This window comes from Rhinichthys klamathensis, unplaced genomic scaffold (assembly GCF_029890125.1).
Source record: "Rhinichthys klamathensis goyatoka isolate OS25496 unplaced genomic scaffold, OSU_Roscu_1.1 h1tg000054l_1, whole genome shotgun sequence".
NCBI classification, from domain to species: domain Eukaryota; kingdom Metazoa; phylum Chordata; class Actinopteri; order Cypriniformes; family Leuciscidae; genus Rhinichthys; species Rhinichthys klamathensis.
In genome coordinates this window covers 345,900-367,855 of record NW_026606599.1, presented here as the reverse complement: position 1 = coordinate 367,855, position 21,956 = coordinate 345,900, and the positions used below count along the sequence as shown (strand labels likewise).

The following is a 21,956-nucleotide window of genomic DNA, read 5'->3' as shown; positions in this document are numbered from 1 at the left end:
GCACATGCCTTTGCATAGATACGGCACTGTGTACATGTATTTTCATGCATTTCTGTAATTTTATTTGCAATATTTACTTGTCCAGGGACTGCAGAAGGAAATTAGCAAGTAAATCTGTAGCAAAGCATCTCTTCTCTTGTGAGATAATACTTTTATATGCATAGTCCCTGACAAATAAATATGAAATAATAATAATAATTCCTCTTACTTTATTGATTTAAAATCCATTTGGTTCATTTGAGTTGTCTCAGTGGGCTTTAAAAGTTCTGCCGCTTCCTGCTGATCGATTAATGAAATGTAACTGAATACTGCATATCAGACGCATGTGAAATGTGTGTAAATGTGTTGTGGATTGAGAAATCATGCATGTAAAAGGTAATGTTTGCATATAAAGAGCCTGTCATACAGATGCGCAGTGCCAGGAGATCGGGTTGGAAAGCTTGTCTCAGAAATCTCTTTCATGATACGGCCGTCCAACTGAACACACAGCAACTTTGAGAAGAAAAGAGTACAAAGCCAAAATATTTCAAACATAAAACTGATCTAGATCTGTCAGACCATTAAAAGACTTCCGCTCCAATAAAACCATTCTAATTCATGTTGCTTGAGTTTAGGCACAAGAAGCTGATAATGTTTGCAACATATTTAACCCTAATGCTGTGTTATCAAAATCTAAATAAAAAAAACTACTCTTTTTAGTCTATTTGATTAGTCTAAATAGTCAGTAGGTTATTGTTTATCTGGCCAATGGTGTTTAGGTGACCTTCAGCAGATACACACACTGTTATGTGCTCGACACACTAGATCTCATTACTGTTTTGAACATTATTCCCGCAACGTCATGACCGTGTGATGTTGATGAATATGGGATTGTCACTGAATAGATTCATAATGCCTATTTGACGAGCTTCAAACAAATAAACACTAAAACTGTTTTATTTATTAATGTTTTAGCTGCATTACTCTACGCATATCAACTCTTGTGTACACCCAGTAAATCACAAACTCTCTCTGGTTCACATAACGAACCGTTTAAAAGGAAAACAAGTCCCCGGGAGCGAGCAGCGCGTGCACATTCATGCCGGCTTCACTAACCCGTTACTTAATGCTAACAAAAGTTGCAAGCTGCCACATAAAGTGCGTTTGTAGAAGAATGCAACAGCTGCGATGACTGAGCACTGCTCAAACACTACAACGACTGCTGTACTAATGGCGCTACCGGAGGACATTCAGAGAAACAATGGATGAAGCCTGGCGTAGCGACTCACCGACTGATCCCGAACCCGAGCCCGAACCGAGCAGAAAGTACCAAACCCACATCGTTCCCCGACGGACCGGCCCGCAGCGGGGCAACAGCTCGTGGATCTACCTCGCAAAGCCTTCAGTGTGTGCTGTGTGTGTCCGTGTGTGTGCTCGTGTTGTCGGGACAGCCCTGAATCACTGTGGAAGAAGGGAGGAGGAGGAGGAGAAAACATGCTGGAGTGGAGCAGCAGAGAGGCGGAGACATGGCCGAGGAGGATCTCTACAAGCCGGACAAACTCATTTAAATATACAGATACTCGCAAACATCTGTAGTATTATCCTGACTTTTCTCTTTAAAGAAAACATTACTTTACTGGACTCCAAAATAAATATTAGAGAAAGTTACACTTTCTATTAGGTGCTTTCACTACTATGTAGCGAGCCTAAAAAAAAGTAAAAAAAAAGTAAAATGTACTTATTGTGTTGATGTTGTACTGTAAATCACACGTTCTGTTATTGAGGAGGATACAGTAAGATTAGCACAGGTTTAGGACACTGTTCCTTCATTAATGAATAACTACACAGGAACAAATGAGTAACACACTATTAACATTCTAGCTGCTATTAACTAACAAGAAACTCTGATCAAATTAGTAAGTAATAGCGCTCAGTTGAGTGTGGTAGTTCATGATAGCTAATCAGTTACTAGCCTACTATTTTTCATACCTCACTGAACACTAGCTACTGAGAACTACTATATGCAGGTTCATAATTAATATTATAATGCATAATATATATAATATAAGGTAATGGTAACCCATTTGTAATGACTGAAGTTGTCACGACACACACGAGAGAGACAGTAGATCCAAGTGCAGTGAGATATTTATTGGGTAATCCGTGAAACGTAATCCAGTCCAGGCAAGGGTCAAATACCATACAAGCAATCCAAACAAGAACAACGAACACAAAGAACAGGCAGGAACAAACCAAGAAGTGTAAGACATTAACAACGACTCCGTACACATACTAACACAGACAGGGAATATATACACATATCTAACAAGACTAACACAGAACAGCTGGGAACAATGATTACGGGGAACAGCTGAGTGCAATGAACTGATGAGTGACAGTGACAGACAGAATGCTGGGAATTGAAGTCAAATGTGAAGGACACCGTGAAAATGAGGCCCTCTAGTGATAAACAAGGGAACACAACCAGACACTGTGACATAACCCCCCCTCTACGGAGCGGCTACCAGACGCTCCACGACAACACTAAAACATGATACAAGTGTTCAGGAGGGAGGTGGAACGGTGGAGGATCAGGGGGAGGGATGGTGGGCCAGGTCCGTGAAGGGAGACAGGAACAAGGGGTGAGGGCTTAACCGGGGACCAGGGCAAAACAGAGAATCCTTCGGGCAGCCAGGGCGGTGAAGACCCCTCGGGCGGCCAGGGCGGTGAAGACCCCTCGGGCGGCCAGGGCGGTGAAGACCCCTCGGGCGGCCAGGGCGGTGAAGAACCTTTGGGCGGCCAGGGCGGTGAAGAACCTTTGGGCGGCCAGGGCGGTGAAGACCCCTCGGGCGGCCAGGGCGGTGAAGAACCTTTGGGCGGCCGGGGCGGTGAAGACCCCTCGGGCGGCCAGGACGGTGAAGAGCCTTCGGGCGGCCAGGGCGGTGAAGAGCCTTCGGGCGGCCAGGGCGGTGAAGACCCCTTGGGCGGCCAGGGTGGTGAAGTCCCTTCAGGCGGCCAGGGCGGTGAAGTCCCCTCGGGCGGCCAGGGTGATGAAGACCACTCGGGCGGCCATGGCAGAGGCTCTGGAACAGACACTGGCACTAGCTCCGGCTCAGGAATAGCAGACACCGGCTCTGGAACAACAGACATCAGCTCTGGAACAGACGGCACCGGCTCCGGCTCTAGAACAGCCACTGGCTGCAGCTCTGGAACACACACTGGCACTGGCTCCGGCTCAGGAACAGCAGACACCGACTCTGGAACAGCAGGCACTGGCTCCGGCTCTGGAACAGGCATTAGCTCAGGAACAGACACCGGCTCAGGAACAGACACCAGCTCAGGAACAGACACCAAAACTGTAACAGCCACAAGAACAGACACAAACACAGAAACAAACACTGGTTCAGGAACAGGCGCTGGCTCCGGCTCAGGTACAGCAGACACAGGCTCCGGCTCTGGAACAGGCACTGGCTCTGGCTGCGGAACAGCAGACACTGGCTCCGGCTCTGGAACAGCAGACACTGGCTCCGGCTCTGGAACAGCAGACACTTGACTCGGGACCACTGGACTCGGGACCACCGGCACTGGGACCACCTGACTCGGGACCACTGGAACAGGGACCAGCGGAACAGGGACCACCGGAACAGGGACCACCGGAACAACAGCGGTCTGCACTGGGATGCCCTCCAAAATGACTGCATGCTGCACAGGGACGGCCTCCAAAACGACCGCACGCTGCACAGGGACGGCCTCTGAAATGACCGCATGCTGCACAGGGACGGCCTCCAAAACGACCGCACGCTGCACAGGGACAGCCTCTGAAATGACCGCATGCTGCACAGGGACGACCACCGGGGTGTTGGGGAGATAAGAGGCCCTTCTCCTCCTCCGTCCTTGATGGCGAGGTGCAGCCTCAGTACTAGACGGGACCAGCGGCGAGGACTTTGGACTGGACAGGACCAGTGGTGAGGACCTTGGGCTGGACGAAACCAGTGGCGAGGGCTTTATGATGGATGGGACCAGCGGCGAAGATCTTGTGCTGGGCGGAACCAGCGGCGAGGATCTTGTGTTGGACGGCACCAGTGGTGAGGACCTTGTGCTAGATGAGCCCCGCGATGATGACTTTGTGCGGGGTGGAACCAGCGGCGAGGATCTTGTACTGGACCAGTCCGGCGGCTCTGGATCAGAAGAATGGCAAAGCGGAGGACGGTGTCGTGGAATTTGTCGACCACCTCCTCCCCTGCAACCTCCCCGAGTTCCGGAGAACTTCGCCAGACGAGTCCCCAGAAACGACTCACCATCTCTGATGGACGAGTTCGCTGAAGCCTTAGCCGCCGCTGCTTCCTCAGTCTGCTGGGCCCATAAGCCAAAACATTGAAAAATGTTTAGTCGAGGCGCTTCCTCCCCGACCTGCGAACCTCGTCTCTGTGGTCCCCTTCCTTCCCCATACACAGGAGAAGGGTTATGGAATCTCGAACTGCTGGATCTATTCATCGGGACGGAGTCGTTCTGTCACGACACACACGAGAGAGACAGTAGATCCAAGTGCAGTGAGATATTTATTGGGTAATCCGTGAAACGTAATCCAGTCCAGGCAAGGGTCAAATACCATACAAGCAATCCAAACAAGAACAACGAACACAAAGAACAGGCAGGAACAAACCAAGAAGTGTGAGACATTAACAACGACTCCGTACACATACTAACACAGACAGGGAATATATACACATATCTAACAAGACTAACACAGAACAGCTGGGAACAATGATTACGGGGAACAGCTGAGTGCAATGAACTGATGAGTGACAGTGACAGACAGAATGCTGGGAATTGAAGTCAAATGTGAAGGACACCGTGAAAATGAGGCCCTCTAGTGATAAACAAGGGAACACAACCAGACACTGTGACAGAAGTGTTACTACATCCACTGACATGATCAGATATTGTCTTCTGTACACAGGGCTGACATGAATGTGAAATTGGTCTGACAATTAATTGTCTGTTTTTGTGCTCTGTCATACTTTTGTGTGCTTCTTTCATTATAAAAAAAATGTCACAATTTGTTGTGTTTAAATTAATTATTTCTAAGTTGTAACTTGCAGTGTAAAATTAACACAGTTAACACCTTTAAATATAGAAGTAGTTTATATTACAAACACACACACACACACACTCTCTCTCTCTCTCTCTCTCTCTCTCTCTCTCTCTCTCTCTCACACACACACACTCACACACACACACATACACTCATAGAACTGAACTGAATCAACAGTGAACTGAATTGAGCTGAATAATGACACTATTGTCTTCTGTAGAGCTGCATCACAGCTTAAATTTTATTTGTTGTTAATTTGTAACATTTGTTGAATCTGCTTCTTGTGAAGCTGCTTTGAATCAGTCTGTATTGCATGGGCTATAGAAATACATGTGATTTGACTCAAATAATATCCATCTGCAGAACTGCACGTCACATAATTATAAAAATGACATGAAGTGAGGCTAGATAGATACAAATTGTATTAAAAAAGGTCACAAGGTGGCGCTATAACAAGCAATTTTTTTTTTGCTAATAACCTTGCATATGCTAGCATTAACATTATTCCTATGAATTGTTGCATCAATTACTATGACATGTTATTGTTTTTATTTAAAAAAATAAAATGTATATACCTTTCTAATATTCTGAAAAGTACTTTTTCAAGCTCACCGTAGGCCTAAAAATCTCGAGAATCTAGTATTATAAACTGTACACATTTTTTTGGTGAACATGAACAAACAATGAACAATTACATTTTTAGTAACTAATGTTACAATATTAATAAATGCTTTAAAAAAAAATAAAGCTCATTGTTAATTCATGTTAGCTAATCATTAACTAACGAGACATTACCCTGAAGTGTCTCCTGTCACTGTGGATCAGTATCTGATGGTTTGGATCATTCCTGAATCGAAGCCTGTCCAGGGTTTTCCTGCCGCCTCTGAGAACTCCGACGAGTTTTTTAAAAGTTTTTAATTAAACCAGCATTTCCACTTGCTATTGTGCAGCATTTGTTACAGTTGATCAAGTGGATCAGGTAATCTGAGATGCTGTGAGTGAGTGGAGGCGGGGACTAATTTGCATATTTTTGGTCCCGCCTAAACTGATTGAAGCAAGAGTTTAGAGTAACATTTAAGCTATTTTAAGGCATTAAGAAACATTTTTCACAGGAAAAACGTTTAAATATGTTATTATGATTATCAAAGATGAATTTTAAGAGGTAAAATTATTGACTTTAAGGGGGACTTTAAAGTCCCCGTGAACCGGAAGTTGCAAACGACTTTTCTCCAGTGTTGTGATGTATTTCCGAGAGAAACGGAATACTAAATGAGGCAAAATAGTGGGCCTTGCTTTTTTTCCAAATAGCACCTGATTGGATCTAGAAAAGTAGGTGTTGTCATTCAGCCTGTCTACTGTCAGTTGGAGGGGCGTGGTTACAGATGTTAAGCCGACACCCAAACCGTCAAACCTACGTCATCAGGGAAGGTCCTCCAATGCAGAAGGGAGGGGAAATTTCAGATTTTGATTAAAGATTACGAAGCCAAAACAATTTTTTGTGTGGATTGACTTGCATAGATGAATTTGCACCACAAAACGATCAATGTAGGCAAACAAAGTAAGTATGGTCAATTTTGAATTCATGGGGACTTTAAAGAAAGTGCTTTGAGTGTGTGCGTACTGGCAGACTTGATACCAGAAATAATAACCAGGGCAAATTAGCATGAGAGCGCAATCACATAAAAGCGCGGATAGAAGTGTAAAGTTCAGCACGTGATCTACTGATGGCACGCAAATTAAATAACACAGACGATCATTTCCATAATGTCCAACGCAATCTACCTAGAGCTGTGCAAATTAGCGATTGGTTTAATGCTTTTTTGGGCTGTAAATAATGATCTACATACCAGTAAATCACCTTGCATGAATTATTTAAATATTCTCCTCCCATAAATACTGCATCTGAAAAGGAAACTCCTACAAATGCATAAGCAATAAAATTAGCCGCAAAAATAACCGTCCTCACCTTTCTTTTCTTTTCTCGCCTTAATTTTTCCTTGCGTGTCATTATTAAATCCTGACAGTAGTTTTTGAATGCCAAAAGAGGGTTTGCACTTGCACAAGCTGTTAGTAAATCTGATCCTTGGTATTTTAATCCACAAAAGCATTGAAGCTTTGATTTTAAATCATTAATATCATCAGCAGCGTACATGATGGTAGGAGTTCAGAATCATTGTAGGTAGAGTAAGTTAATTTATCAAAGCCTATTATTTTACAACACAGTGACAGAAATAAAGCATTTTATGTGTGTATGCTGAGACGTCTCGGTTACGTATTTAACCCTCGTTCTCTGAAGGAGGGAACGGAGACGTGAGTCGGGTGAACCGTACTGATTGGGATCACGCTTAGGGAGCCTGTCATCTTCGAGTATTGATAAAATGAGCCAATGCACATTGGCGTGCGAGATTTGCATCTCACGCTCCGCCCCGCAGTGCGGATATAAATGCGGAAGCGGATTTCGCTGAGGAGCCGAGCAGAGCCTGGGGTTAGCGGTATGGAATGGGACTTACGTCTGGACTTACGTCTCTGTTCCCTCCTTCAAGGAACGAGGGTTACATACGTAACCGAGAAGTTCCCTCTCAGTTCGGTCACGTTCGACGTGACTCGGACATACCATACTGATTGGGATACGAGGTAATACGCCATCTAGTGCTGCCACCTTCCAGTGCCTAGTGAGAGCCTCCTGATCCCCTCACATTATTGAGGCAGAGATGGGACAGGGCTCAGGCCAGGGAAGTCCACTGCTGTTCCGCATGACCCACTCAGACAGACTTGGATGACACTGGGAAAGCGTGTCCTTTCAGTGGAAAGGGAGACACTGCGGAAGCCACATCCTGCCCGTAGGGAGGTATCATGTGGAAGTTACACATATGGACTGGGTGTTTCCGGGCAGTACAACATATGGAATGTCACTGGGGTGCCTCCGGCCTATAGCAGGGGGTAGACAACACCAGTCAGAGACGGCAGAGCGGGGGATCACAACATATGTAACCCAGCCTAGCACAGGTTCCACCAATTCATACGAGTGCTAGGCCTGGCGTCGGATGCTTCGCCACGTCCGAATGTCGAGGGATGTGAAGGAGCTCAACAGGGTTCGGCAACGGGGAACTCAACTGAAGCAAGAATGGCCCACATATCCGGTCTTCGAGCGACACTTTGAGCCGACACTTCGAGAGGGGCTTACGGTGTTGACTGGTTTCTAAGAGAAGAGAGCACATAGAAAGCTACCGGCTTGGCCTGAATTCCAGGCACGATTCGCCAACAGAAAATGCATACAGGTCCCCCTCTTGATGGAGGCCCAAGCAACCAGGATAACCGTTTTTATAGACAGGACTTTTAACTCCGCTGCCTGCAATGGCTCAAAGGGAGGTCTCTGCACTGCCATCAGCACCAGAGATAAGTCCCAAGAGGGTAAAGGGGGGGGGGGGGGGGGGGGGGGCAACTCCTCGCGGCACTTGTTCTAGGGGCACTCCGGCCCAGAGAAACGAAGGGTCTGACCACAGGCTGAGGGTTTGGCAGCAGGCCGGGGTGTCAGACGGAGATTGCCACTGTTCTGCTCTTGACAGTATTCAAGCAGTTCAGTTCCTCTGTGAGGCGTGCCGTCTGGTGGACCGAGTCCAGCTCCATACCGAGAAAATCCAATACCGATCCTCTGCACGGGGGCGAGTTTGCTCTTTCCCCAGTTGACCCGAAGACCCAGCTGGCTTAGATGCCGGAGCACCAGGTCCCTGTGCTCGCAGAATTGTTCCAGAGACTGAGCTAGTATCAGCCAGTCTTCGAGATAGTTGAGGATGCAAATACCACGCTCTCTCATGGGAGCAACCTTCCTAAAGACGCGGGGTGACAGGGCCAGCCCGAAGGGTAGGACTTTATACTGATATGCTCAACCCTTGAATGGCAGGAATGGCATGTGTCGCGGGAGGATGAAGACATGAAAGTACGCGTCCTTCAGGTCGATCGCTGCAGACCAATCTCGTGGGTGGATGCGTTTCTGCGTTAGCATCTTGAAGCTTGTAAAGGGCCCGATTCAAGACACAGGTCCAAGATTGGCCGTAACCCACCCACTTTCTTGGGTACAATGAAGTACGGGCTGTAGAAGCTAGTGTTCATATCGGCTGGAGGGACCGGCTCTATCGCGCCCTTCGCCAGTAGGACTGCGATCTCCGAGCGCATGACAGGGGCCCGTTCGCTCAACACCCTAGTAAAGTGAACACCCCTGTACCTGGGCGGGTGCCGGAGGAACTGAATCGTATAGCCGAGTCTGATGGTACAGAGGAGCCAGCTGGACAGACTGGGAAGCGCTTTCCAGGCTTCCACAAACTAAGCCAGGGGGACTAGGGGCACCACAGACGTACCCGGGAGGGCCAGCGAGGGGGAAGACAGGGACCCGTCTCGGAAGGCCCAAAGCAGGGTCTGAGTGTGCGGTGCAACAACTTCCTGTCTCCACAGGTCGGCATGGGGTGCGTGAGAAGGCGTAATTGGGTCCTCGAACCGCACCTGGCTGCTGGCTGGCAATACAAGAGGGGGCTGAGGGTGGCAAGGCTTTACAGCACGTGTCAATTACAAGGCCCTCGGGCCAAACACAGCACGCCACAACTTTTAATCAGGCCCGCCAACAAATTCTGGGGATCAATTTAATGTGACCCGTGCGCTGTTTAAATATATGTCTGTGACAATTACAACATTGAGACGCAGGTGGTGCTGTCACGCTTCACTCAACTAGCTAATTTTATTAGAGAATACGGCAATAAGTAAGGAATAATTGATGAATTATTAGCAGATTAATGCTGTTATGAATAGAGAGAGAGAGAGAGAGAGAGAGAGAGAGAGAGAGAGAGAGAGAGAGAGAGAGAGAGAGAGAGAGAGAGAGAGAGAGAGAAGTGTTCGATAAGTGTCTATCAACAGTGTTAGGCAGCAGCGGTTCTCCTATAGTGAGACTGTAAGTTTATCCGCTCCAGGATAAATGTCTAGTAGCTTTTAAGTTGTTAAACTATTTTACTGATTAAATCGTCAGAGCAACGCTGACAACACGTTTATGCGAGTGTGTGTCCGTATGTGTGTGTGCGTTTGGGTCGGAGAGAGAGCATGTGCTGTGTATGTATAATAAAGCACAATGGCTAAAAAAGAATAGTGGACTGCGAATATCGACAATTCCAACCAAGATGGGAAACCGAATATTTATTCTGTGAATACAAAGAAACGCCAATGTGTCTTATATGTCAAGAGTCACTCGCGGTTTTCAAAGAATATAATCTAAGAAGGCATTTCGAAATGATACATGATCAATATGGAAGCATGGACATGGAACTACGGCTGCTTAAAGTCAAAGAACTAAAACACAAACTTCAGCTACAGAAAACACGTTTACTCACATGAACAGTCAAGGTGAGGGAGCTGTGAAGGTAAGCTTCATGATTGCAGGAGATAGCAAGAGCATGCAGGCCGTTCACAGAGGGGGAATTTATTAAAAACTGTATTGAAAAGGTATGTGGTGTTGTGTGCCTGGACAAAAAGCAAGCCATTGCCAACATCAGCCTTTCCCGAAACACCATGGCTAGTCGCGTGTATGAGCTGGGCTCTGACTTAAAGATCCAGCTAAAAGAAAAAGTTAAGGACTGTTGCATATTCATTGGCTATAGATGAGAGTGCAGACAGAACGGACACTGCCCAGCTCTCTATATTCATTCGAGGGGTAGATGATAGGTTTTCCGTTACTGATGAACTTTTGGATTTAAGTGCAATTCACGGGACAACATCTGGACAGGACATCTTCTCACAAGTGGAGCAGTGCGTCAACAACACGGAATAAACTTGTTGCGCTGACAACTTATGGTGCGCCTGCGATGTGCCGGGAGGTCCGTGGTTTGGTACGAGAAAAGGTGAGGCACACAGGAGAAAACCTCACAGCGTACCACTGCATCATTCACCAGGAGGCCCTCTGTGGAAAAGTGTTGGGCATGGGACATGTAATGACAGTTGTAAACAAAACAGTACATTTTAATCGTTCACGGGGATTGAATCACAGGCAATACAGAGCACTTTTAGATGCGGAAGGCTCTGTGCACGAAGATGTGCCCTACTACACAGAGGTCCGCTGGCTTAGTCGGGGTAAAGTGTTGCGAAGATTTCATGATACCCCGCATTGAGATCGCTCGTTTCATGGAAAGCAAACAAAAGGTCATCCCTTAGCTTGAGGATGAAAAATGGCTGAGTGACTTGTGTTCATATTTGTGTGACATAACAGAGCATCTCAACACTCTTAATGTACCCCGGGTCAGACTCTCCACGGTGGGCGGTAGGGCTTTTAGTGTTGTTGGCCCTACGCTGTGGAATAAGCTGCCCCCGAATCTTCGTGCGACCGACAACATCTGGACCTTCAAAAAACAACTTTAAACTCATATCTTCAAGCTTGCCCTATAAATCAGTATCCTCATCACTGCTTTCTCTGTTCTTCACTCTTCCAGCTCTTAAAGTTACAGATACAGAGGTCACTGTATTCCTAATATCAAAGACCATGTGGGGGTTACGTAATCAGATTACTTCTTTTCAAGTAACATATAACTTTTAAATAATTTACAACAAAATATCTGAGTTACTTTTACAAATAAGTAACACAAGTTTCTTTGTTTTGGCATGTATTGACTGACAGCGCTCCCTTCCTCATGTTGAGAGAATCGTAAGTGCAGAGACGTATTAAATACTTTATATGCATTTAATCTCACTTTATTAACCAATGTCTATGCTGCTGACCTTCGATGATCCAAATCAACCATACGAATAAGCAAAAATGACTTTAAATTAACATCACATTTGAGTAGAAGTTTTTATTGTTATCATTGCTACAGTAAGAGTGTTAAACTTTCTTCTCCTGCGTCCTGTTCTTCTGTGGTCCAGAATGGCAGAACCGCTGAGATGTTTGTTTGAGCGGAAGGGCTGTACAGCTGTGAATTTGCGTTTCCTTCAGTCTGAGGCTTATTCACTGAGGCCTTTACATTTGCTGCCAAAAATATAACCTTTTTTCTTACTAAAAAACAAGCAAGCCAAAGTGAGAAAAGGTAATGCAAAAGTAACAGTGAATTCCTTTCCATAAAAAGCAACGAAAAAAAAAAAGTAACTAGAACTTGTAGGGAGTAAGGCAGTATTCAGGAATTCATTACTTATAAAAGTAACTTTCCCCAACACTGACCATTATCAAATATATAATCTCATGTTTTCCCAAAGCAAAGCATTGTTTAGTTATCAAAGAGAGATCTACTAATTTAGAAAAATGCTAAGAGAACTGAAAAAAGCTAAATATATATTTAAAACTGGTGAGAAAAATGTACACAAGCCGATTCCAGACCCAACATACTGATATCCAAACACAAGAAATGGGTTTCCAGCAGGTTACGATCAGGGTTGAAATATATTTGGTATACTGGGAATCAGTGACCCAGGTATTTCATTCTGATAAAGAAAAGGTAGCCAACAAATGGACTAGAAACAATGCATCAAACAATGAACAGCAAGACCAAATTTATAATCCTCTACATTTAAACTCAAATAGAATCAAAGTATAGCATGATGATGTGAAGGTAAGAGACTGGATTTCATGAATCAAACCAGTGTGGAATCTGAATAATTATAAAAAAAAGGTTTTAAAGCATTCTATCAAAATAGTTTTTTTTTTCTTTAAAATACAAATCAGTCTTGTAGAATGTAGTGTTTTCACTTTCTTCCTGCCTTTCCAGCATTTCCATTTTGTTTTATTAACTTTGATAAAAAGAAAGAAATTGGTTCAAGACTAAACTATTTTGAAATAAGCGGTTAAAACTAAAGAAATATGATCAGCACAGTTACATTCAGCGATAGTCATAGTTTTTTATCCCGATAAGTTTGGAATGAAGGGAGAAAGCCAGAGAAGGCGATGGAATGGCCATTAGTTTTAGGGTGTATGTCCAATATATGCATCTCCTCTCTCTTCATCTCCTGAAGGATCTTCCACATCCCTCCTATGATTGGCTGCTCTGTAAGAGGAAGGAAGACTCATGAATTATACATTTACATTCAATTGACAAAATACAGAAACCGGCACAGGAATTAAAAACTTGGAGGTCACAAAATCCCAATTAAATATACAGAAGTAATAGTGACACAGGGCACTGTTTTAAAACTGGTACATCTACGCTTTTACCAGATGCACACTTTTATCAGATTTTATAATCTAGATGTTGATTTGTGGGTGCCAAATCCCCGCATGAAGCCGGTATTATACAAGTCATGGATTCATGTGGAGAACCGGGACTGACTTATCGGATTGTCAATCCTGTTGACTCAGATGAGATAATAGTATGCAGTCTTATACACTGCCTGTGTCTCCTCTGTTGCCAAGCCGTTCTGACTCCCTGCCAAAATCCTCTTCTCTGGAGTGGGAAGTATCTGGTGTTCCCCAGGATCTGGAGGGGAAGTTCTGAGTACATCATTTGAGAGACTAAAATTTGGGACCTCAGTATTTCTAAAAGCCTGCATCCGGGCCCATCCACATCCACTGTAACTGTCGTCAATCCCTCCACAGTTTGTATGCAACCAAATAATGTTCAGCTATTGGTATATTGTCAACAAACCACGGCTATTTACAATCAGCATCAATGACCAGTTTATTATTTAAAATAGTAATTTATAAGAGTACCTGGCAGTTACTGAAACAACAGATCATTTCAAATCCCTTACCTTAGTCTCAAATCAGGAATCTGAAAAACAGAGCAAAGAAAAGAAGTTATTCATTTGAAATCACTGTTCTTCTGCTATATCATGCACCACCAGTGGTTTCTGGAGAGACTGTTCCCTTACCGTTGGTTACTTGCTACACTGCTTTTAAGAAAACTGACTTAGAAACACAGGCAGATGTGTTTGATTAAACTCTGCAGGACACTGAATCTCCAGGACCAGAGTTGCCCCTCTCTCTTCTTGAGCCAACATTATTTCTTAATCCCACAATGCCAGGTTCTCTGGAGTAGCTAGTTGTGCAGGATAATCTTCTACTGACTTAAATATTTGTCAGGAAGCGCAGAAGGATGTTAGAAGCCCAAATGCTGCGATCTTTACTGCAGATAGCTGTAGATGAACAGGTGAGTAACAACAGCAGTCAATAGCCGTATTTCCACCGGAATTACCAGGAACAATTTGTCCCAGGAACTTTTCCCCCCAAGACCGGTTGCTTTCTGCGTTTCCACCACAGTCTTCAAGTACTGTGAAGATTAGGCAAATTAGTCCGGTTGTGTAGGACTGCACGCACCGCAACAGATTTTTAAAAATGGTGGTTGAAATGAAATGCTGCATGGAGTCATCCAATCAAAATGTGGCATGAACTCCACCAATCAGCATGTTCAGTGCTCAGGTCCCACCCCTGAAAGTTCCTGAACTTTGGTTCTCGCAAGCAGGGACTTTCTGAGGGGAAATATTTACCCAGAACTTGGGTAAATCCTGCGGTCGAAACACACAGAGAACCACCCCATGGTCCCTAGTTCATGGGGAAAGTTCCTGCGGTGGAAATGCGGCTGATGAATGAATTAAAGCAATGGATGGTAGAAACAGAAAGCTGAAATCGTCTATGCCTTCACCTAGTCCTCGATCTTAAGGACGTAGTAACTAAAACAACCACCAGTTAGACTGCAAAGCAAACCTCTTTGACCACCTCATCAAGCAATATGGGATGGACCTTATAGACAAATCTCTTTGATCAATGTCCTTTAACATTACAATACATTGACTGTCAAATATGTCTGCTGCGATTCCATATCTGAAATGTGATTTGTTCTTGCGTTCCTGTAGATCATACCTTGAATGCATGGTAAGTTGCTTTGGATAAAAGCATATGCCAAATGTGTTAAAGGATTATAAATGTACTTATCTTAGTTAACCAGCCCAAACCTCTTCATGCATTATTACTGTGTTTTTTTCTTTCAGTGAAGCTTCTTCGAAATAATGTGCGATATGAGAAGCTTGACTAACCAGTGGTCTGGGCTCCAGCAGAGCTTCAGGTGCCGGTGCTGGTGCTGGTCCGTTGGCCAACAGCGGGGCGAGGGACATCGACGCGACCCCGTCCTGCTCCATCTGATCCAGGTCGCTCAGCTGCTGTGTGATGGAGTCCATCTCCTCCTGAAGCTTCTCCGTGTGGACACTGATCTCAGAGATCTTCTCGGCGGCCTGGGCAGTGAGGAAAGCCTCCTTCAGATCCACCAGGTGTAGGACACGCCACTCCTCCAGCCGAACCAGCCGGTGCAGCTCGTCAAACTGATCGTTCACAAACCGCTCCAGCTCTTCCACACCCATCTATGAACAGCCAAGCAGTAGAGGTTTGCTACAGAGTATATTGATTTATGCGAGTAAAATTGCTTCAATTTTGTTCAATTTATGATCATTTGGTGTAGTAACAAGTCTTATTACTATTTGGAGTGCAAAGACAACTACAGGATTGAAAAATAATGCTTTCTCCCAAGGAATATTGTTCAGTTATGTAACTGTCTGTTCCTGATTCAGACAAGCTTGTTCATACATTCATAACCACAAGACTAGATAATTATATTTACTTCTGGCTGGATGTAGTCTCCATAAACACATTTCAGTTTGTTTAAAACACAGCAGCTGAGGTACTGAGATTTAGAGGTAAAGCCTATTCCTAAATGACTCCTAAATATCTCTGTCCATATCATTTGCTTTCCCTTCTTCTACCACCAGTAGCAGCAGTTGGTTGTATTGCATTCACCTGCCATATTTTTCAGTTATGAAACATGCTTTCTGTTCCTGATACAGAAATGCTAGGTCATACATTGACCTCAAGACTATTACTATAACCGTCCTATCGTTTGGTTGAAAATCCAGCAGCTAGTGTTTTTACCTGATCCAGAAGATTTGATTGTATTAAGCCAACTTTATTATTGACACATTGGCTACATGTTATTCTTCGATTATGAAATACTGCTACTTTCACCATTCACACTGACCCCTTATTTGCACTGCACACGTCTGCGGCGTATCTGTCCTCCACGCGGTGCCAACACACACCAGAAGCGTTCCAGAAGCGAAGCGAAGAGACTGGATGCGCAAGACCACATGATTTGCATGTCCGATGTAGTTTTTCTTGATTTTTGGGGTTTTACCATGGTTAAGTTATTATCAATTAAATGCAATTATAATTGTATAATTGTAATTATAAGCACTTATCTTGTATCTATATTTCACATAAAGTGCCTGAGCAGGAGGAGAACACTGGCTTTTGGACGAGGTGTCCATTAAAATAGACTAGGCGCCTAGAGGTTGCACACGACGGCAGTCCAGAGACATCTGAGTCTGGGTCTCTGAAATGCTCTTTTAATGATGGAATTCCAACGCATTCTCATCCCAAGGCGTCATAAACTGACGCTTTTGACATTTTGTCTAAATCCAACGCACAATGGCACCCTTTAGCGTCAATATAGTTATGGGTAGGTTTAGGTCTGGGGTAGGGTTAGGGTTAGACCACTAGGAGGCGCCTTCTGGCCCATATATATCTGCGTCTCATATTGACGCTAAAGGGTGCAATGTGCGTTGGATTTAGACGAAATGTCAAAAGCGTCAGTTTATGACGCCTTGGGATGAGAACGGGCTCGGAATTCACCTGGACTAAAGAGATGCATAAATAAGTTGCATTTCATGACACATCTATAATTTTTTGCTTAATATTTCCTTGTGTGCAGCATGTGTGGAAGTTTAAGGCAAAAATGTGATGAGTGTGACTGACGTCTGGGCTGATCCACTTGTTCTTGATCCTGTCTGATATCTCCTGCGTGCGCTCCAGCAGATCGATGCCTTCTCTGCTCTGAAACACAAACAAACCATGAACATGTCAACACTGCTGTCCACTGTCTCTCTGAGGGCATCTGGCTCCCTCTGCTGGTCTGTCCTCAACACTGACTCATTCCCTGCACACTTCTCGGCTTCTTCAATAAACAAACCAGTCTTCAATTTGAGGATTCTTTTTTTGTTTCGATTTATTTTGCAAAAATACATTAATTTAAGCACAAAAGTCAGATTTGGACTGACAGTCTGAACGTAGCCAGAGTTTTGGAACATACATTTGGTGATCTATCCCTATGTGTCCTAAATATAACCAGTGCTCTGTGTGTGTGTGTGAGTGTGTGTGTGTGTGTGTGTGTTTTTGTGATTTATGAGGACAGAAATGTGTATAATGACATGGGTATTACACTGGTATTACAACGTGAACGTGATTTATGAGAACATTTCCTGAGTCCTCGTATTACAAATGGCTTTTAAAACATACTAAACAGTGTTTTATTAAAAATGCATAAAGTTTTCTGTGATGGGTAGGTTTAGGGGTAGGGTGTGTGTGTGTGTGTGTGTGAGATGGGTAGGCTTAGTGTAGGGGGACAGAATATACAGTTTGTACAGTATAAAAACCATTACGCCTATGAAATGTCCTCACAAGTATAGAAAAAAAGTGTGTGTGTGTGTGTGTTCACTGACCTTCTGCCACAGGTAGGCCTCTCTGAGAGTGATAATCTCATGTTCTCTGTGATCTCCCTGCACAGCACACACCACACAGATGACCCGCTGGTCTTGTTTACAGTAGAGCGAACCCTCCTGATCGTGTTCTTTACATTTCAGCCTCTCTACGGTCACAGTTTCTCTTTTGCCGGCTCCGGTGTGGCTCTGAAGCTCATGCGGTGCGGAGGCTCCCTGTGCTGCGCTGTCGGGCGGCGGGCACACACACTCCGGCTGAGGCTCGGGGGTGCAGTACGCCTGCAGTGGGTGACCAGTGCTCAGGGTATGCCGGTCTGCATGGCTGCTGCAGAAGGCGAAGCGACAGCGAGTGCAAACCCACACCGCTGGCTGAGGCTCGTCCGGTTCACACGCATCGCATGTGCCGTCCATCTGCGGCAGGTCCTCCTCCTTCAGACAGCTCCTGTTTCCTCCTGAGGCGTCCATGACCGTCAGGGGGAGACGCTAACACGGCGATAGGGAGTTTCTGGGTGGAAGCCTAAAAGTGGGCAGAGGACAATTGCATTAAAATGATTGGCATTAATGCCGAGTTTACACTGCACGATTTTCAAACTCATCAGGTCACTGTTCTTGTCACACTGCACGACTATCTGTGCATTCAGTCGCTGCTGTGTTCACGCTGAACGATAGGAGGTTTCACACTGCATGACTTTACAGTAGGAAGAATCGCAGACAACTCTGTCTGATCCGCAAACTACGTTTGAACAACCAAATACACACGAGAAGTAAAGCAAGATCAAGCGTGTGTGAGACTGGAATAGTTATTATTAATGATAGCCTGCAAGAAGCTTGCGATCCAAATTGTCTGTGCGCTGAAAAGGACAAAAAATAAAACAGATTACGCAGGAGGAAACCCTTGGGGAGACGTGGGGAGAAAGGATTGAGTTCTGCAAAGAGAGTTGGGGGTAAATAAATCATTTTGCAATGTGTTGCTGTTGCTACTGGTCAAGCAAATATTTGTGCTTGGTTTCTGTTTGATATAATTGTACACATCTATTAAAATACTGATATTGTGGTCTATAACTCCTCCCCGAACCTCCCGCTGGCCTGGATCTTGCTCTCTCGTTGGCTGTCGGTCATCGCAGATGTAGTTTTCAGTCAGAACACTTTCACACAGCAGGATTGTGGATCGCCGACAGGTCCAGATATTTAGCATCCCAAATATCTCACAGGCGTCGGCAATTCTCTCAGATCGCGTCTTTGATAATTCACACTGTGTGATTGACTCGTGTGAAGGAAACACAGATTTGTCTACGATTGAAAATCGGGCTGAAAATCAGTGTGAATTCGGTATAACAGTAATGTGTGGATGGTTCAGTCAACTAAAAGTGTATAGCAATATTGTAATTAGTTTGCTAACATAGATATGCTAGGAAAAAAAATTGGGCCATTTCCCATCAATTTTCTTCTTGCAACTGTTTGATATAGAGGTTTTCCACTTGTACCCATGAGTGGGTTTTCACAGGTTTCCATGAGCTCACAAAGTTATGTACAGTACAGAGTAATATATGTTTATTGTAAACAAGACCATCCAGTCATTGTCCCGTCTCGGAAAACAAACATTTACCTTTCATTTCTCTTTAAAGGGGATAAAACTGAAAAACTAAAAAGCTGAAATTAAATGAAAATGAGCTTCAAAAGACTGGCCATAGGGTCTGGAGCGGGCAACAGTTTGGATTTTATGTCATTAATAATCTTGAAAGGAACCAGAATCAAGCGTCATGTTAGTCGAGCTCGCATCAGTGACTCTCAGCTGATCCACGTCTACTATAGGAATACGACTCTATCACTGTATACATATATAAGCTCCTTCAGTATTATCAGCAGCTGTGGCGTTTCTCAGGAGCTCATTACCCTCCTCCCTCCCCAGCTCCTCCTGTCTCTGTCAGGGTTTGGCATTTAGATTCCCCTTGAATCAGAATAAATTCTCTAATTATGTTGTACTTTACAATCTTGAATGAATGATATCTGCCTACATTCATGTTGGTTGTGTTGTGTTTCCCCTAAGGGGGGTTATCGCTGCTCGTATCTGTGCTCGGCTGACTGGATGCGCAGGGAGTTCTCCCAGAACTGAACCACACCGCCAATCCAAACTGTTGATAACTGGCAATCATATTTGACGATAGTGGGCCTGACAGAACTGATTTTAGTGGGCAGTATTTAGATTTAGTTCAGTGCTTACTGCACTTTTCCGTACAATCCTAACACTGTAACCTTACAGTTCAATCACTCTAGTAACATATCGTATTCATTCTCTGGGTTTTGTTAGTTTTCTCCATTATCATTAAAAGGAGTTTTTTTGTTTCTCGCCTCTGTCACCTTCGCACATATTTTTGGGTATGTGACAAAAAAACTGACCTTTTTATGCTAATTAATATCTGTCTACATACAATAATAAATCCTCATTCATTTTTATTAATATCAAAATATAAATTACTAATCTTTTTAATTAATTATATTTGTATATTATTAATAATATTAATTATAATTAATATTCTGTATAAAAATATATAAAATAAGCTTACAGATTATCAATATAATGTTATAATAAAATAATATGTTATCATAAAAGCCTTTAAAATTTCAAAAATTTGTGTTGTTGTGCACCTTTACAAATGACAAACTATTTAAATTCACTTGCATTGACTCTTGCAGAGATGTGAATCTATCTCATATTCACACGTTTGGCTGTAAACATCACACTTTCATGCGCACATGTTGTTTCTAAACCTTGAGTTGGTTCATAGCAAGTGTTGGGAGAATGTAGAATTGCAAGTTGCTTGGATCTGTTTGGTTTTGTCAACTCAGAACTAACCCTGTCAACCAGGCTTCAGAAAAACAACAGGTTAGTTGTTAGTTGCAAGTTAGCCGTGTAGCATACAATACTACTCAAACATTTATGGTCAGCAAGACTTTTATATAGAAACTACTGCTTTTATTCAGTATAATAGCTGTTAGGACTTTGTATTTTGTTAGACAAGGTAATAAAGTCCCAGGATAGACTGCCAGTCTTAGCTATAGTCATTTAGCAGATGCTATTATCCAAAGCAAGTTCTCATTCCCCTATATCAACCTGAGGACAGCAGAGTCTTGCTGAAACACACAATGAGGAAGTTCAGGAGTCACAACCATTAACAACCTTCCGGATCCTCACACAGAGAATTACACAAAAGCTTCCCGCTCCTAACATGTAGCTTCAGCGGGCTTTCTCTCCAGCTCACAGCATGAGAAGGACAGCTATTGTCTTCTGTTTTCTTCATGTATCCTCAGTCTTACCTCTGTCTTTCTGAAGTGGACACCGTCTCCTTTGTCTCTGTGCTGCAGACGTATGATCCGCTGTGATGCTGCTGATGATTTTCTCTCTTTCCCCCTTTGTTTTGTTAATTTTACTTCTATTCTTTCTGACTGCCCTGTTTTCACAAAGCTGTAACACAATACATGATGATCTCAGCCTTCTGTTGCTACTCACACTGCCTGCACTTCCTTGTTTTGCTTTTTTTTTTTTTTTTTTTACTACTTCCTGTTTCTCTAAAACAAGCTGAAAGACAGAGACCCACAACAGCAGACGGAGAGGGAGGACAAAAACCATGGAAGGACACTCGGCTCTCTAAATATTTGTTGTTATTTAGTTGATTTAATGTTGGATTAATGTTGTTTTAAGTACAAAATGGCTGCTTGGTTCTCTCTCTCTCTCTCTCTCTCTCTCTCTCTCTCTCTCTCTCTCTCTCTCTCTCTCTCTCTCTCTCTCTCTCTCTGTGACTGCTGGGAGTAGGCGGAGCATTGTGAGTGTGAGCCTCAGTGGCTTCAACTTGTGCTTCATGTTGTGCTTTCAAGTCACCATGACATCAAAATTGTCAATTCTAGTTTTTTTTTTTTTTTTCATGGAATAGTAGTATTTCTTATAAATTATTTCGATTCATGTTTCTGGTTATCTTGAATCAGAATAACTTCCCCTCCCCCAGAAGCGTTTCTATGGAGCGATTTATGTGCCAAAATTAAACAAACAAATCCAGCATTTTGCAAACAAACTCGATCTGCTTTGCAAAGGAAAACTCGACTCGCAAACAAACAGAAAGCAATTTGCAAAACAAAGGTCAATTTGAGCTAAAATGCAGTGGAGTAACCAATATTGTGTTTCACAAATATAAATAAATGATCCCTGATAATATTTCACAAATAAATACAAACCGTCCTACAAATTGCATGGAACCTTTGAACAAATACCAAATCTAGTGCATACAAATGCATATCTGTCTGTTATGATTGTGAGATCTCTCGGCTCGATTTTCTCACAAATGCAGATGAGTAACTTCCTCTTCTAAAACAGCAGATGGCGCTAAAATAG

At 43.7% G+C, this 21,956-nt stretch overlaps 2 protein-coding genes across 3 annotated transcripts in view; both read right to left on the bottom strand.

Moving 5' to 3' along the window:
* Positions 1 to 1,435, bottom strand: part of ldlrad3 (low density lipoprotein receptor class A domain containing 3) — a 29,563-nt gene extending 28,128 nt beyond the window's left edge. For both annotated transcript variants that reach the window (XM_056248304.1, XM_056248305.1), the window contains exon 1: positions 1,269 to 1,435. In XM_056248304.1, coding sequence (XP_056104279.1) covers positions 1,269 to 1,320 — 52 coding nt within the window. In that variant the 5' untranslated portion in view covers positions 1,321 to 1,435. The remainder of the gene's footprint in view (positions 1 to 1,268) is intronic.
* Positions 1,436 to 12,834: 11,399 nt separating this feature from the next.
* Positions 12,835 to 21,309, bottom strand: trim44 (tripartite motif containing 44). The gene is made up of 6 exons (XM_056248307.1): positions 20,888 to 21,309; positions 17,576 to 18,089; positions 16,833 to 16,910; positions 15,065 to 15,385; positions 13,784 to 13,803; positions 12,835 to 13,080 (listed from the first exon to the last, which is right to left on the bottom strand). The coding sequence occupies exons 2-6, from the start codon at positions 18,035 to 18,037 to the stop codon at positions 12,999 to 13,001; spliced, it is 963 nt and encodes a 320-aa protein (XP_056104282.1). The 5' UTR covers positions 18,038 to 18,089; positions 20,888 to 21,309; the 3' UTR covers positions 12,835 to 12,998.
* Between the last annotated feature and the right edge of the window lie 647 nt (positions 21,310 to 21,956).